This window comes from Triplophysa rosa, linkage group LG14, assembly GCF_024868665.1.
Source record: "Triplophysa rosa linkage group LG14, Trosa_1v2, whole genome shotgun sequence".
NCBI lineage: Eukaryota > Metazoa > Chordata > Actinopteri > Cypriniformes > Nemacheilidae > Triplophysa > Triplophysa rosa.
Window position 1 is genome coordinate 1,597,445 of NC_079903.1, and position 18,004 is coordinate 1,615,448.

The window sequence follows — 18,004 nt, forward strand, 5'->3', positions numbered from 1 at the left end:
GAGCAGTGCCACAGACTGATCGACTCCATGCCACGCCGCATTGCTGCAGTAATTCAGGCAAAAGGAGCCCCAACTAAGTATTGAGTGCTGTACATGCTCATACTTTTCATGTTCATACTTTTCAGTTGGCCAAGATTTCTAAAAATCCTTTCTTTGTATTGGTCTTAAGTAATATTCTAATTTTCTGAGATACTGAATTTGGGATTTTCATTAGTTGTCAGTTATAATCATCAAATTAAAAGAAATAAACATTTGAAATATATCAGTCTGTGTGTAATGAATGAATATAATATACAAGTTTCACTTTTTGAATGGAATTAGTGAAATAAATCAACTTTTTGATGAGCCAGCAGTGTATTCAGTGAGTTTAACAACTTCACAGGTCTTTATTTTGCGGGCTTGTATTCATTTATGCGGAAATTAAATCTAACAGTATAGTTCTACCCCTTTTTTGTTGCTGATGTCATGTGGTGAAGAGTTGTTGTTGACGGGGAAAGGGAGCTAAATGTTTTTGATTAAAGATTACAAGTGCAGATGAATAAAAAATAATGGTGTACACCAGTGTTCGAATTGTGTCAAGGCTCTTGGGGGGTCCCCTAACTAGTCTTCAAAAAAAAAAAACAGACGGAGCTGCCATGTGCATACAAGCATCAATCACATGACAGTTTGGATCATTTTAGTAATTTGACCACATTACACGCGTAAATGTCCTTAACATGTTGATAATCCAATAAAAGAGATCCACATGAGGGAGAGATTAAAATACATATTTATTTGTTTTTTTGCAGTGACCATGCTATCGATCTTGCTGTTAATTTTTTATTTTGCATTGTAGCCTAGATTTTTTTAATAAGATTTTGCCTAGGTTTGATGTCTTTTTTGCTGAGATTTCACTGATTGTAAAATTTCTTAAACTTATAGCAATAAGAATAACAAATTTTTCAAAATGTATGCTAACATTTTTTATTACTAATTGAGATTTTCCTGTCTTCTTATTTTCCTTATTTTTCTCTTGGCCTTTGATTCTTGTTCTTTATATTATTGTACTGCGGTGCGGTTACCTTTTTTTGGAATATTAATAAAAATAATTAGAGCCAGTGAGGGAGTACACGTCACCTCATGCAGAAACATATGAGCGTTTTAAACGTGATTCATCTCCTGATAATGTAGATCAAAGTATATGAAAATAATCCATATGAAACAATGCAGGATAAGAAAAACGAATGTCATTCCTTTGGGCAAAAACAGAGCCTTCTGGTCAAAGTCAGAGCTCATGTTTGCAGAAGAGAGCTCAAAATAATCTCTGGGGAATGCAAAAGTTTTCTGAGGGAAAGAAAAATATTCTTGGGGAAATGCAAAAGTTTTGCAAAGGAATGCAATGTTGGGGAGAGCAAAATATTTAAAATATTTTCACTCCCTTTCCTATTTTCCACCACCTGTATGTCCCTGTATGGCTCAGTGTCACATCTGTTTTGACAATGTGAGATAACATCGTACACGAAGAAAGACTTGCACATCAAAATTATACTAGGCTAACTGTAAAGTTTTAAGATAAACGCGTACAATATGAGAGGATCCGCACGCAGCCAGTGTTTTGCTGCGACATCTCTGTACATGTGTCACAGTTCAGCAAGGAAACCAAGGAGAGGATCCACGTGCAGTAAAATATTGAATCAAAAAGACACATAGTGGTAGCTCAATGGTCCGAGAACCACGAGGGAGCACATACAATGATTCACAACAGACAACTGAACATCAGGGCTATACTGTATATGCACAGATGAAGGGACAAACAGGTAATGAGACACAGGTGAGACCAATACACGATAATGAGACAAAGCATGATGGAAACTGGAGTCCTTACAAAAACACAGGCAGTACACAGAGTAGCATAGCGCACTCAGGTGGCGAAATGAGGCGCCAGCAACAGGGCGTGACAGCATGTCTTCATTGAACACTGTGTGGCACGCTTGAGCATGCATGAATTTTCAGATAAAAATTACATTTTAGTTTTATGAAACTTGTACAAATAATGGACAAATGTGTTTTGTTTTAGCATGATAATTTGACAAAAAAGTTAGTTGTCTAGTTTTAATGAAAAACCAGGGGACCCCCCAAGTTCACTATTTTAGACCTTATGAGAGGTCCCTTAAGGCTTATGAGGGGTCCGGGACCGCCCCAGCCCCACCCTCAATTCGAACCCTGGTGTGCACGGATAAATCATTTATAATAATCACCACAACACTTCAGGGTGACTTTAAGCCCAGTGTAAATCTGAGGATTGATATGACATCAACGTTCTGTGACACGTCAAACACATGAGCTTGTGCACTGTACACAGCATAACATTTGGAAATGTAAGAGGGCCTTTCAGAAGACACGATAGATGTGAGCAGCACAGCGTGAGCTGCTGAAGGGGCTTAAGGCCTGTGCATGCGTGTGGAAATGATAGGACATGCTCTGCCAGTTTTCTGCCTGCGGTCGCTCTGTGATGTCAGCAACACAACGCTGCCCGTGTGCGTGTGTGTGAGAGAGGCCCTTGACAATGAGAGCGTGTCTGTATGCGGGTATGTGTGAGTGTGAAGATGATGAAGATATTTGCATACGTGCACACGAGTTGAGAAGGAAAACACGAGCGAAAGAGACACAGGAGAAGAAAGTGGATGTGCACCAGTAGCGCTGGACTATCAGATCAGTAATGCTGGATGCAGTCTGCACACGCTGACACAATCATGACAGGTGAGTTTATAACCAACCAAACAATACTGTGACATCCATTTGTGTTACTGCTGGAATTTACATCGTAAGCAACAACAACAATAGTTTATGCAATAGTCAATAGTCATGCAAACCATGCAGTCAGGAAAGTGATGTTGTTTTCTATGTGACGACATGACAACAGCAATTATTAAAAAGTGTTTTGATGTTGATAAACAACTGCGACAAAGTTCAAGCGGATTCATCACATGCCAGAATTATATCCATATGTCTGTGCGATGTGTGACACTACATGACATGTTTTTTCCACACGCTTGTGTTCATATCCAGAATAGCACACGTTTGATGCTCAGAATGACATGTGCTTCTGATCCGTGTGCTTTACGGCAGTCGCATGGGTCCAGAATGGCTAAATATAATAGAAAAGACATTCAGAGCGCAGTTCTCCTCAGCCTGACATTTATGTCCTTTATTTAGCAACCCTTTAGGTGTCGCCCGCACAAACATCACATCGGTATATAAAGAGAAGACAAATACCATAATATTCAAGTGCCATGTGCAAACCTCTTCTCTCGCTGTGATGATATCGAGAAAAAGACAGAAATGTCTGGCATCATTTCTGTTATCAGCCCTGTGATGGGAATTGTGGGTATGGCGTGGACCGATTGAGCAACGAGAATGATTCGGCGCGATGGTAGAAAAGCACTCCAAGTCACCTGTGATGCTTCATCTGAACGAGAAATATTTTATTTTCGTAGCTGATTTAATGTCCGGCGCATCACAAATGTGTACAATTGGGTAGAAACATCAATTGTCATAGTTATTTGTGATCTACGGGGCTCTGCAGATGACATGCGGTTTTTCTTAACTGTGTCGTTTCCACAATTTGTTTCATTAACTCCTTCTCTAGTTTTAGGTAGAGATGCACCGATATATCGACCAATGATCGGTATCAGGCAATAAAAGCAATTTATATGTCCTGTGAATCAAAAGAGGACAGGAAAATGCAATGAATTTGTTCTCTGTATATAGATAATCGCCAGTTTGATGTTTAATTTTAATAGTCATTATATGAATTAATAACATTCAGAAAGTTAAGACATGTTATTTTAATCTTCAGAATCGTGAGCACAAAACAACAGGAAAACCAATTAGTAACACATGCATACGTATTAATAAATTGTGGGAACGAAATGGCAAAATGTACAAATAAGGCATTATTAATGTCATGTAATGATCTTTATAAAAATGTTCTTAAGACTGTTACTTTATTTTGTGCCAAAAATAGTAAACAACATAAACAAAAACTTAAATTAAATTCCTTGCAGGATTTGATAATTCATTCTATGGGTCAGTTTCGCGGACAGGAATTAGCTTAAGCCAGGACTATAGGCCATAGTTAAATTAGGACATTTAAGCAGTTTTTACAATCATGCCTTACAAAAAAGCTTTACTGGTGTGCATTTTGAGACAAGACAAGGGCAATTATTATTTTTAAAATATGTCACTGCAAGATATATTCAGTTTTGACAGCTCTAACATTTACTTTAGTCTATAGGACTAGTCTTAAACCTTGTATGGGAAACTGCCCCTATATGTCTCTAAACACTCACCCTAAACTGTCTGGCTCATACATATGGCTGTGGTGTCTCCTCGGTGATAAGAACATCACAATCTGATCTGTCTTTTATAATCAAGTCTAAACAATAATAAAAGTCAGTCAACATCATGATTCCCAAACTGAATGTGTTTCCTGTGGTTTAACCGGTAGTGAATGATTCCAAGATACCGCACAGGTCACAGGTCCAACTCTAAAGGCGCACACATGTAGACTGTCGATGCTTTGACTCAACAGACATCTGGAATTGTGTCATAACCAATAACTCAACCAGCACAAACTTTAGTTTTACACATCTCATCAAATTACCCCTGAATCCTTCCAGTGTCTTTATTTTACCCTAATAAATATAGTACATGCACGTAATCTGATATGTACGGCAGTGTCCAGATAACAGTCAACATCATAATGTGTTTAGCAGCTCTGCACTGACCAGTCTGAGCTTATCCAGCCCATGAAATATTAAAATCCTTCTATACGCGTCTGATATTACACAGACGGTTATGAAGCTGCAACCAAACACTGCTTCCAGAAACCTTTTGTACTCCTCTAAGGGAAAACAACAAGTAGCTGTGTAGACACCACTGGCATGAGTATGAAGCAGGGCGATCTGTTTGTCCAAACATGGAAGACATGGGGCGGTGGTTAACACATACGTCTCTTACATTTCTTCAGCAGGCGTGGTCTTCGCATTATCCTGCATGGTTTTACTCCAAGCAGTCTCCTCTTGTCCCAAAGAGTGCTCATGTGACGCTCACTCCAAAGTGGCGGACTGCCGGGGAAAAAGTTTGTACGATGTTCCTCGCAAACTCCACGAAGACACACTGGAGCTGTACCTCCAAAACAACCGCATCCGAGGCCTGGGCTCCATGTTCTTCCGAGAGACGCCGCAACTCCAGATTCTGGACCTGGCGAACAATTCCATCTCAACGCTTTCCCCCAGTGCCCTGTTGGGACTCAGAGGTCTAAAGATCCTCAGCTTGGCCAATAACTCCATCCGGGAGGTGGACCGACGTCTTTTGGTTTCCATTCGAAATCTAACTCTCTTGGACTTGTCCTATAACAGCATAGGAGGTTTACCCGCAGCTCTCGCTGACAGTTTTCATCATCTCACACACCTGTCGCTCCATCACAACCGGCTGACCAAGCTGGACCGCGTTCACCTGGAGCCTCTTGGAAATCTGAAAGTTCTTCGTCTGAAGGGCAATCCCTGGAGGTGTGACTGCCATCTGATAGGACTCAAGCTGTGGCTGGAAACATTTGCCTTCAAAGGTAACAAAACTGCCCAATTCACAAAAGACACTGCTAAAGAACTGTGACCACAAACAGGGTGCTGATGATATCACACAAGTTTCATGAAAAATATGTGTATATGTTTCAACACAAATATGTGTTTTGGTCTCACTTGGTCGCAATTCCAACCTAGAGACTCCACACTGAATTACAGCACATGAGTCAAAATAAAGTGGCTTCGCTCATGTGAATATGAATTACTTTGTAGAATCCTTAGTCTTTTCACCTCATTAATCTTAGTGAGGTAAGCCTCGTGGTTACACATTTGATTCAATTCTTTAGTCCTTATTTCATCTGGAGGTGAGGATTCAAATGCACTAAATGAGGCCAGATGATGCCCAGTTGTTTTTTTACATTAAGTTCTCCTTCAGCAAGTTTGCTTGTGCTTCCGTGCTAGGGCTTTAGTTGACTTTTCAGAAGGGAAATCAACATTTTAATGTGTGGGTCTAAATTGTGCTGTCAGTCAGCCCTGATCCCATATGCCAAAAACTATATTGGGCTCCAAACGACATGTGCAACAAAGAGACATTTATTAAGTAGTTAAGTAGAATACAGTACAGTACATGGCATTATTGAAAAAGATACGTTATCAACAGTGGAAAGGAACCAAAACCGATGATGAATAAACGTTGAAAAAACTTGGGAGAAACCAGCCTCAGCCGGGAGGGCCAGTTCTCCTCTGACACATTACAGCTGCACTCAGTGACATTTGAGTAATAGTTACTCAGTGAATAACAGGAAGCTGCTTGTATTTATTAACCAGTCAAATACAGAATTTCATGAAAACAGAACGTGCAATAAAACCTTGCTGAAGAAAAATCAAACATGGTTTTATCCGTGTATAAAAGTGTCATAACCGATTGATTATCATTTGTGTGACCACAGTTCCTTCCATGTGATTTCTATGTCACATTCTTTACGTCGCACATTTCTTTATAATTTCAAATGTTTCTCTCTCAGATGGAGTGGTTGACGGCATCACGTGCATCCAGCCTCACCTCATGCAGGAGCGAGACCTCCGTCACATTCCCTACGAGCTCTTCCACTCCTGCATGATAACCAGCTACAGCTATCTGTTCGCCAACATCCACTATCTGGACAGCAAACACCGCACACTCGACGGACATCTTCACCCCAGCTCCAGAGCGCCGGCCGGTGGGGATTTCAGCCCGCCGGGAGAGTACGCGCTTCCCGACTGCGAGGCCAAGCAGAGACCCCGACCAGTCAACTACAGACACGCCATAGCCACGGTGGTCATCACGGGAGTGGTTTGTGGAATCGTGTTCCTGATGATGCTGGCGGCCGCCATCTACGGATGCGCATATGCAGCTATTAACGCGAGGTATCAGAGAGAGCTGAAGAGGAAAGCGACGGAGGCCGACAGAGAGGAGAGGAAGAGCTCTGAGAGAGATCAGGAGAAAACGCCGCCGGAGTGACAAGCGGGCAGGTCTGTTCACCGCAGCCGGGCAGCTATTCTAACTGCATCTACCTGAAAACACATCTGGAGCCACTGACCCATGACGTTTCGTAACCGAAAAATAAATCAACTCATGAGATCCATCTTCTCCACCGTCTGCTGTGATGTAAACTCTCGAAACAAAAAGCGATATCTGCTGTTCACAACACTGATATCTAGTGTTGTTTCTGCAGAGCTCTAGTTAGACCAAAGACACAAAGCGTCATGTGTGTGTTGGTGGTCAAGCTTTGAGTTCTATTTTAAGGAACAAAAAAAATCTGTGATCTATTCAGGTATCAAATGCTTCATTTATTTTTAAAAGAAAGATAATCACACACTGATAGACTCATTTATAAATGTGTGTTTGTGTCCATGTGTGTTATGAATACTGTTGTACTGGTAATGGAGGCCGTTTACACTGTGATTTACAGACCTCGCCTGAGCTGTGTTTAAACAGATGATCTCACATCATACAGCCAAAACACTTCTATCGTTCACTTCTATGAATTTGTGTTCATGTGAGATTATATTGTCAAACGCATATCTTGAGAATCGAGGATTAAGCTGACCTTTCAAACACACACACGGTCCTGTTACACAAGAGTGTGTTGTCATCGGCTCGTCAGCCTGCATTACATCTCACACACACATGCACGTGAAGACTCACATGTGCTGTGCTGAACAAAAGACTTCCACAAGAGAGTCTTTAGTGAATTTACACAAAACCAGCACAGCACATTCAGGTCACTGTATGAGTAGAATTATTTTCAGTATGTGTGTGTTCATATTGATATATAACCGTGTTTATTACTGTCCCGTATCACAGATATAGACACGTTTTAATTCATAGAATATATAAAATACAGAATTCAAAATATGTTGATTACTGTATATTTGGTAAAATATCGAGAATTTGAGTAGGTATGGTTGTGTATGTGTGACAGGGAATTATGTGCAGTCGAGGATGAAAATCTGCCTGTTCTGCTTCATTCCTCTGTCAGTTACAGCATGAATCATTTGTGCATGAGTCAACACGCGTGTGTGTGTGTGTGTGTGTGTGTGTGTGTGTGTGCGCGCACGCGTCCTGGTAAACCCTGCAGTGTGTGGAGCAAATGTATGCACAAAGACTTATAAAACAAACTAAATAATGTTTGTTTGAAAATGTAAAAATATAGAAAGGTTTGTGTGATGGATTTTAGGGGTACAGTGAGAGTTACAGAAGACAATATACTGTTTGTATGGTAAAATAACATTATTTCTATGTGTGGGTGTGCGCGCGCGTGTCCTCTGTTCATGCAAACTCTTCTCATATGCTCCATCATTTTCTCCTGTTTTGGTTTGTTTAGTATTAGTGTGTGTAATTGTTTGGATGATAAAACACTTAAGGGCTGCACGATCAATCGCGATTTTCACGAAATATCGCGCATATCGACCCGTCTAGTGTGATTATGATATCACAACGGTTTGGAATATGTGTTTATGCGCAGCTTGTTTGTTAAGCACGGCTTTTTGCTCATTAGGAAGTGCTGTTCCTTCTGAAATCACTACAAGTTTGAGTCGTTTATAACGTGCACTTAAAAAAGCAACACCCATCAAACATCATCATTATAAATATGTGACCCTGGACAACAAAACCAGTTTTATGGGTAATTTTTTGAAATTGAGATTTTACATAATCTGAAAGCTGAATAAATAAACTTTCTATAGATATATGAGTTGTTAAAATAGGACAATATCTGGCTGAGATACAACCATTTAAAACTCAGGAATCTGAGAGCGCAAAAAAATCAAAATATTGAGAAAATTGCCTTTGAAGTTGTTAATCAGGGGCACTGTGGCAGACCATCCACTCACAAAAATAAAGTTTTTATATATTTAAGGTAGGAAATTTACAAAATATCTTCATGGAACATGATCTTTACTTAATATCCTAATGATTTTTGGCATAAAAGAAAAATCGATAATTTTGACCCACACAATGTATTTTTGTCTTTTACTAAAAATGTTCCTGTGCTACTTAAGTTTTGTGATCCAGGGTCACATATATACTTTATTATCATGAAAATACCCGAGAAGGCTTGAAAAACAGTGATCGAAAGATCCCCATAGGCATTTTCTGGAACTACGTGTGGTGTTGTACTTCTTCTGCGGGCCTGCGGCGCTTATTTGGAGTTTCTGCGCGAAATCGAACTTCACTGAAGAACAGCGCAAAAAATCGTAGTAAATGGCCTAATCGCATGCAGTTTATGAACGATTTATCGTGCAGCCTGTTGATATTATTAAACATTATTAAAATATATCTCATTGTACGGTAACATTGGTTCAGTACTGGTTTACATACTTCACCTTTTTAAAGAGTCAATATTTTGTGATTTTTAAGGTCCTACTTTGGTTTATGGAGTGTCCAACAACAAGTTTACATACATACATGGTGTAAAAACCCTTTCATTTTCTAATAATAGGCCGTTATTGTTACCTTACTTCTTGAGTGACTCTCAAATGTTTCGTTCGGCGATTCATTTGTCTAATCTCCTCCTTTCTGTCAGCCCACTCTGATCTGATTGGTCAGATGGTCTAGTCTGCTGTGGAACGTCTAGTGTTGCAAATGGAACGTAGGCGAACATTACACCGAGTGACGCAAATCTGACCCAGAACTGAAATTAGAACGGCAGACGACTCGTTCGCATGATTTGTGAGTCGACTCCTTTTTTCCTAAGCCAATGGCTGCGTCCGAAATGGCATACTGTGACAGTATGTACTGAATTTGAATAAGTACCTACCTATCGGCCGTTAAAACATTACGTTCTATATAGTATGAGTGGCAGTAGTATGAATACATTTCAGACATACTGCGTCCGCTATGTTTTAGGGTCATGTGACCCTTATGCTCTTTGACCTATGATGTTTTAACAACAACCTATACGTGAGCGAGCGTTGATAGAAAACATAATTTAGTTACGAGAAATTCATTCATTGGCACTTACATTAAAATCGGACGTCCGCCTTAAAGTTTTCCGCATATTTATTTGATTTACTTTTGAAACTTGACCGTTGCTCAGCTCCTGTGGCATCACGGGATAGAGAAGTGTCCATCCGATCCACACTCACCAATCTCTGCAGAAGTAGTAGACCATCCGGGTATTTCTCGCCTACTGTTTTTTGCATACTGAGGTTTCGGACATACTACTCATGACTCATACTCGATTTCGGATGCAGCCAAAAACTTTGTTATTCATTCACTTTCGGCTCAACTTGGCAGACTGCTCACATGCACACGCGGCAACATTACACACTGCGTGAAATGTCATTTTAAGGACCTTGTAATAGTTAGTACTCTATTATATTTAAGATTCATTTACATGATTGAAGAATCTGTTTAAATAACTATGCATTTCATTATTCATACTCTTTTTGTATTATTGTTGTGAATATTATTTGATGTGTAAGACTGAAAAGCCATCAACCAGCACTGTGTGGGACAATAAAAGATTTTGAGAAGCAAATGAGTAGATTCATTTGGTCTTCAGCGTGTCACCCGATAGTATTTGACTGGTTTCTCACTGAAGAGAAGCAGGTTTGAGGTTGAGAACTTCTGAGAAAACCAGCAGGGGGCGACAAACCTGCGGTCTTGTTTGAATCCAGATGCCCGGTAAAGTGACGAGGAAACTATACAGAAATAAACGTGCCGTTCTATGGATGAGATGTTAAGTCAAAGTACGGGATCTCAGAAGACATGAAAATATCCCGTGTGCTACTTCAGAAGTGTGTGAAAGCCTGTGGTAACTGCTGTGAGTTGTGTTGGGATGTGCTTCATGCTCTCTTCACATCAAGCTTCTTTACAGAGACTCCACATAGCCTGTGTGATTATTGTGTGTGTGGTGTAGATACCTGCAGAGATGGGTGACTCTCTCTCATCAAACAGATGAATGGCACTGCTGGCCAATAACACACTCTCATTCTCAGAACCTGAAACACACACACACACACACACACGCACACACACACACACACACGCACACACGCACGCACGCACGCACGCACGCACGCACGCACGCACGCACACACACACACACACACACACGCACACACACACACACACACACTTAGAGTATAATAACAACATAGAACTATTACAGTAGTGTTTTACTGTAGTCACAGTGTGTTCTTCTAGGCATTGTGTGTAACAGTGGCTTTAGGTCTGTGTTTGTTGCGTGTGAGTGAGTGTATTCACCTGTGTTAAAGGGAAGGGAGTAGATGAAGGTCCCGGGCACCTGTTCAGCGGCTCGCTTGTACCACAATGGAAAATGATCAGCGCTGAACACCAGCTCCTTATCCTCTGCTGTCAGCAAATCTCTTACCACACGCACACACACACATACACGTCTGGTTTAATACATCCGTGGGGACAGTCCATGGGCGCAATGTTTTTTATACTGTACCAAATGTCTATTTTATCCCCTACCCCTAAAGATCATAGAAAAAAATATATATATTTTATATTGTTCTGTACAATTTATAAGCTTTTTTGCCCATGATGACCTCAATTTTGGTCCCCACAGTGACACGAGTCCCCATGTGCTGGTGTGCATTCAGGTTTAGGTCCCCACCGGGATATACAAACATGAACACACACACACACACACACACACACACACACACACACACACTACACTACTAGGTGATTCTCACCAAACCTCGGTTGTCAACAAATTTCCTTTATATCTATTAAAAGCAAGGTATGACATGTTTAAAGGCATTAAAGGTGCAGTTTGTAAACTCCGCCGCTAGAGGGCGCACAGATCATTTCAAAACAACGTAGCTTGATGACGCTGAGAAGGAGCATTGAATGATGGGAACTGTCGTCTTCAACTCCGCTAATAATCAATCACAGGTGAATGAGAAATCACGTTTATGGATGATGTAAAGTAATAAAGTTTTATAAATGTTGCGACTGATGACATGGTTTTATTACATTATAATGAATTAGACACAATTCATAAAATGTATTTATTACTATTTAGTCAGATGATCTAAGAACGATTACTAAATTAAGAACAAGACATTCAAACAATAAGACTAACCTTGTTGATCGATATAATAACCATAAGTTTTCTGTCAGTAAAGGAATCTTAAACAGTTGCTCACCTGTATAGTAAAATACATTCAAGCTCGGTATCTCGGTCTAGTTAAAATTTGACGCCCAGCTCTCTCCATTTAGGAAATGCCACATTGATATTGATCCTAGTTTGATCTCTCTCGATTATATCTTCTTGTCCCAAACCCTTCTTGGGGCATTTGCATAACCCGTATGTCTCTGTTGACAGAACCAGCTGCAAACGGTAAAGAATAATTGTGCTCCATAACGACTGCGCAAAACAAGATAGTTGCTTGATAGACGCTACAAACTAATACTTTCACATTTGTCCACGAGACTGTGTTGTCATGGTTTCTACGGCAGTAAAAGTGGACGCCAGAGACTTACAGGGTCTGTAATACTTACAACTGGAGAAAGCGTAACGGCTTACATGATCACGCGAGGCACCTCAGCCAATCATATAACAGCCTCTTTCCTGCATTCTGCTGAAGGTTGCAGGCTTTCCATCTAGTGTCTTTGGTAACGCGGATATGACGCTATTGACAGGTGACTATCAGACACGGTCTGTGTCACTGGTTAAAATGGCATTTTCTCACGATTTACAAATAGTTGGAAACATTTGAGGTATTGTAAGTACTCAACGGAACAAAATATATAACACTGGCCTAGTGGTTTTTGGATATTGTAGGCCTACTGCAAAAAAGTTACAAAACTGTACCTTTAATTTCAAAATTTTACAAAAAAAATATCTCAATGTTATCATTCAGAAAAGGTCAATTACGTAGCATGTTTTGTTAAAAAAGCGAAGCTATATCGCCTGAACAAGTCTGTTAACCTGGTAGTCATTTTGGTAGATGTGTTTCTTCACATAAAATCAAACTTTAATGTAAATATCTTTGTGTGTTTAAACGGTCTTTTGAAAATGTTACGGAGGATGAGAATATCAGTTATGGACACTTCTCATCTCCACTATTTCTTCATTTTTATTATAAATGAATATTCTTTTAACCTTTTTTTTGTCATTTGAGAACGTCTAGTAGAACATCCAATTGTTTTTTTTCAGAATGTTTCAATTTAACTTGTTTAAATGACAACATATTATGCACTCAGATAACGTAATGGTAAAGAGAATGTCAGCAATAAAATACATAAATAATGAATTTCTATGTTTCGTTCAAGGTAAAGAACACAATTATCTTTATTATGATCAATTTTTGTGTTACTGAATTTTATGTTTTATAATTGAAATCTGTACTGCCACCATGTTTCAGTGGGTTCGTAGAATGACCTAGTGATTACACTAGTGTATATCACAACATTCAGTACTGTGTTATGTGAGGGATAATGTCCAGGCAGCCGGTTGTTATGCCAGAGATAATCCCCGTCAGTGTGATCAGGACGTGAAGCGGAGGGTCTTGTGTCACACTGAAGGGGCTTATTTCTGTGATAACAACCGGCTGCTTGTACATTATCCCGCTTATCACACGCCTACTTGAGAAAAAACAGGACATAAAATGTGAATCTGAAATGTTTTATTAGCTCATTTTTACTGAATGCAGACCTTCCGCGAGGAAAAGCCTTTTAGTTTCGGTTTTAAAGTAAGAGACGACGTTCAAACGTCACGAACAGGCAATTTGTTTTAATCATTCCTAAATATAATGTCATATATGTTATTAAAAGACATATTTATAATTAATTTTGTGTAACATTAAACTGCCCCTCTCAAAATGATTTGCAGCATCCGGGTTACAGGGTGTTATTAGTTTTGAGCGCTTGTTATTTGAAAATAACAACCCTTGGAATGTCGCGACTGGCCAATCAGAATCAAGCATTCAGATGAGCCGTGTAATAAGACGCTGTAACATGTGATTCTGACATGCTTACTGATTGAACAGCTGGTCTGGCATCACAAAAAGGTTGACGCGTGATAGGCCGGTTCGAGTGCCAAGGAAAGCTATCTCCACCCCTTTATCAGAGTTTCTAGAAGAACCAGAGAAGACACGTGGTGAAGGAATGCCGGTGTAAAGATGTAAAAACCGATTTCACGTTGACTTCCACAAACGTCTGTTTGCTTGAAGTGCTTGTCTTACTCTGATTTATTGAGAGCAAGGCTGGTCCAGTACGCCTCCAGCGGAGCGGTGACCACAGCGTCAAACAGAACCTCCTGAACCAGATCCATATCACCTGCGACAACAGTCAGAAGACACGCGTGACATCATACACATCGCACGCTGAAGCATCGGCGCGCGCCTGAGCACAACTCACACTTGATATTCGCTTCTCCACTAAAATACAGCTTTATGGCGTCGATCTGAGACAGAAAATCATGGTCTGGATGTTCAGCCGTGTTACAGTACGTCCTGAAAGTCACACACACACACACACACACACAGGTGTTACACAGTGCGGTGTTTATAAACCCACTCAGTGTGATGTCTTGAGATGATACTTCACCATTCATCTGCTAATACAACATCTGGATGCTCCAAATCATGTAGTCCTACAACAGAAGATGAAAACCACCCTGATGTGATTAAAGGGACGGTTCATCATGTATTCCCCTCATGCGATTGTAAACCAAAAGAAGGTATTTTGTGAAATGTCTCAGTGGTTTTGTGTTCATACAATGAAAGGCAATGTTTGGTTATCAACGTTATGTGTAATTTTGTGTTCTGCAGAAGAAAGTCATTGAGGATGAGGATTGTTTGCCTTATGCTGGTAAACATGTGTCACAATCAATAGTCAATACACTGGCTACAACATTTCATAGTCAACAAGAATCTAAACAAAAAACAGCTCATGTCGTACATGATACCTTCTTTTCTTTACCTATGCAATCAGTGCCATTCATGGGGAATTATGGGAAATAAAGAGTGAAGGTCATCCACAGTTACCTTCTTCAACAGAGATGTTTCCACTGAAGGAATATTTGCCGTGACCTCTGGACAGAGCCACCCCTAAGCTGGACAGAAGAGAAAGAAATCACAGAGCGACCTCATACACACGAAGAAAACAATCGTGTCATGTCGATCTTGGAGTTTTTTATTAGCCAGGGATCAAATCATGCAGTCTTGTTGGTTCCAGATGACAAGAGCAGTTCGTTTAATTGGCTGATGAGTCTCACGATGACTGATGTGAATCATGACATTTATGACAAACTAAACTCTCATTAGTGTTGGGTTCAGAGCTGTGACACATGTGTGCAATCTGGTTTCTGTCTGGGTATGACACACGTGTTTGTGGTGGTGCAGGTTTTATGAATGACAGCTTTAGAAATCTCACCTGAAAGGAGTTCCTTTAATGTCTGTGTAGTAGTAATCATTGTGTAAAACAAGCACACGTTTCTGAGACACACACAAACACACTATAAGAAAAGAAGACAATCGTGCACGGAGGTGTGTTATTCATGCGTGTGTGATGGAGTTTCTTGCCCCTTTTTCCACAGTCTTCTTCACGTCCATAGAGAAGCTTCCAGTCTGCCTGTTCACCATGGCATTACGCAACTAAACAAACCAAAGCGATCAGGGATGACAAACACTAAAGACATTCACACAAATTACAGCAGCGGTCACGGGAGCAGCTGATATGTTTTGATTCAAACCCCATCCGAAAGTCGGAAGAGTAAATGTGATTCAGCTAAGATGAAAATCGGCACATTCAACCGATACGGGCAGCTTTTCAAGCCTGAATGCTGCCCATAGAGACAAACATGAAATCACACTTATAATAAAGAAAATAAAATGTTATATGGCCTCACAAACATCATCACTAAGAGACGCTCAGCTCAGTTTTAATCTGTGACAGAAATAAAAAGAAAACCATCGTGGTGACAAAACTCTATTTTTAGGCCTAGTCCACGCGTACCTTCTTCGTTTAAAAAAACCCCGCGCCCACACGAAAACACGCTATAAATCGTCCAAAAAAGTGTGTGTAGAGTTTTAAGCGGGACAGTTTATGACATACTTCACAACACAGAACCTAAAAATAAATGATTCACCGTTAACATCTAGAGTAAAAACATGGGATAACATTCTTAAACAATTACTCTTGTACAGTACGAATAATGAGAAAACTGTACCACGTCTTCTTTATCTTCCCACTCCACCTCTGATAGATCCACACTGCTGTAGCTGGACTTCTTTTTCTTCCCGTCTTCATACTGAAAACATGCACGCACACACACAGCAGGATAAACACATGAGCATGTGGTCTGAATACAAATCATTTCAGAAACAATCTTTAAACAGTTACACACATTAATGGGTGTGCAGAATGCGTTGAATGCGTTACATTTTCTATTTAGATTTCTGAGGTTGGCCTATCCACAAAAATGAAATCCTTGCTTCTTGACAGAAAAATGTGACTCGTGTGTGTTAGTAAGTAAACTTAACAGTCAAAAAATGAATCTGACTCAAGAGGATCATTTCTGTGTCTAGTCCTTACAGAAAAGAACAGATGATCCGTAACCAGAACTTTATCTGTGCACCTCATCAAAAGTGCAGTTTGGATTATAGTGTCCATCCAATGCATACTGAGAATTCTCTACAGAAGCAGAAGACCACCAATGTTTTCTTGTACTGTTTTTTTTAAATACTCTTATAGCACATACTGATTTAATGTGGAAGTGTGCCACTTCAGACTAAATGTGGAGTTCAAATGAACAACACGTGAGAGTCTCCAGACGTCAAAAGTCGGATAATGGCGCCCTCATGTGGTGTAGCTGTGATATTACCACTGAAAACTCCTAATATAATTTCTTTAAAGATGGGGTAACATGCTATTTCATGCATTCTGACTTCTTTACACTGTTAATCGTGCTGGCTTCTCATGCTTAACATGGTCAACTTGTTATAAAACGAGTTGTACGTATGACCTAGTATTTCTGTGCTCGATACACTCCCCCAGCACTCCAACTGCAAAAACAAAAGTTTTTTATAAGTCTATAAGTTGCCCAATAAAAGGAATAGGATAATATTCCAATAAAAGGAATAGGATAATATTCCAATAAAAGGAATAGGATAATATTCCAATAAAAGGAATAGGATCCCTGTTATGAAACGGGGATCCTATTTATTTTATTGGGCAATTCTCCCTGAAAAGCACGCCCACGGCAAGGCGAAAGAAAGAGCACGCCCACTCGCCAACCGACGAGCATAGGAAGACACGCTTATTAAGATTGGCTGCGCTGCGTCAAGATTGGCTGTGCTGTGGGGCTGCAGCTCGTTACTCTTGCGACAGTGAGAGAAGTTCAGGTGTGTTTGTTGTTCACTGCATTTGGGTGATGGATGTTATATAAATGTGAATATAATGCTGGATTCTGAGATGGTTTGAAACTGATAGATGGAGCTGGCCCTGTGCTAAAAGATGCCGGACATGAACCGCACGCGGTAAGTCAAACTGAGTCATATGTCCGTGTTTTATTGGCAATCGGCGCGCACGTGCATAATGTAAAAAACAGTAAGGGATTCTGTCATCATTTGCTCACGCTCATGCAATTTCATACCTGTATAAATGACTTTGTTCCGATGAACACAAAGAAAGATACTTGGAAGAATGTTAGTAATTTTCAGTTCCAGGTCATCATTGACTACCATAGTAGGAAGAGTTAAATGGTTGTCAAAGGTGCCCCGAGAACTCTTTGTTTTCCTAAATTCTTCAAAATATCTCATTATGTGTTAAAAAAAATCCTACTACGGCAGTGGATCCCAGAACTGAAAATTGCTAACATTCTTCCAAATATCTTTCTCTGTGTTCATTGGAACAAAGCAATGTATACAGGTTTGAAACAACCTGAGGGTGAGTAAATGATTACAGAATTTTCATT

At 40.0% G+C, this 18,004-nt stretch overlaps 2 protein-coding genes across 3 annotated transcripts in view; one reads left to right on the forward strand and one right to left on the reverse strand.

Moving 5' to 3' along the window:
* Positions 1 to 18,004, reverse strand: part of LOC130565168 (voltage-dependent calcium channel subunit alpha-2/delta-3-like) — a 49,121-nt gene that overhangs the window by 11,141 nt on the left and 19,976 nt on the right. Inside the window, exons 8-17 of the mRNA XM_057351751.1 lie at positions 16,259 to 16,339; positions 15,612 to 15,683; positions 15,463 to 15,524; positions 15,075 to 15,142; positions 14,635 to 14,680; positions 14,446 to 14,540; positions 14,271 to 14,364; positions 14,065 to 14,160; positions 11,317 to 11,438; positions 10,974 to 11,051 (exon numbers count right to left, since the gene is read on the reverse strand). Coding sequence (XP_057207734.1) covers positions 10,974 to 11,051; positions 11,317 to 11,438; positions 14,065 to 14,160; positions 14,271 to 14,364; positions 14,446 to 14,540; positions 14,635 to 14,680; positions 15,075 to 15,142; positions 15,463 to 15,524; positions 15,612 to 15,683; positions 16,259 to 16,339 — 814 coding nt within the window. The remainder of the gene's footprint in view (positions 1 to 10,973; positions 11,052 to 11,316; positions 11,439 to 14,064; positions 14,161 to 14,270; positions 14,365 to 14,445; positions 14,541 to 14,634; positions 14,681 to 15,074; positions 15,143 to 15,462; positions 15,525 to 15,611; positions 15,684 to 16,258; positions 16,340 to 18,004) is intronic.
* On the forward strand, positions 2,519 to 10,960 carry LOC130564948 (leucine-rich repeat and transmembrane domain-containing protein 1). 2 transcript variants are annotated; one of them, XM_057351422.1, is made up of 3 exons: positions 2,519 to 2,739; positions 5,012 to 5,608; positions 6,590 to 10,960. In XM_057351422.1, the coding sequence occupies exons 1-3, from the start codon at positions 2,706 to 2,708 to the stop codon at positions 7,063 to 7,065; spliced, it is 1,107 nt and encodes a 368-aa protein (XP_057207405.1). In that variant the 5' UTR covers positions 2,519 to 2,705; the 3' UTR covers positions 7,066 to 10,960. The 2 variants fall into 2 exon arrangements, with proteins under 2 accessions (XP_057207405.1, XP_057207406.1); XM_057351423.1 differs by having other exon boundaries at positions 5,015 to 5,608.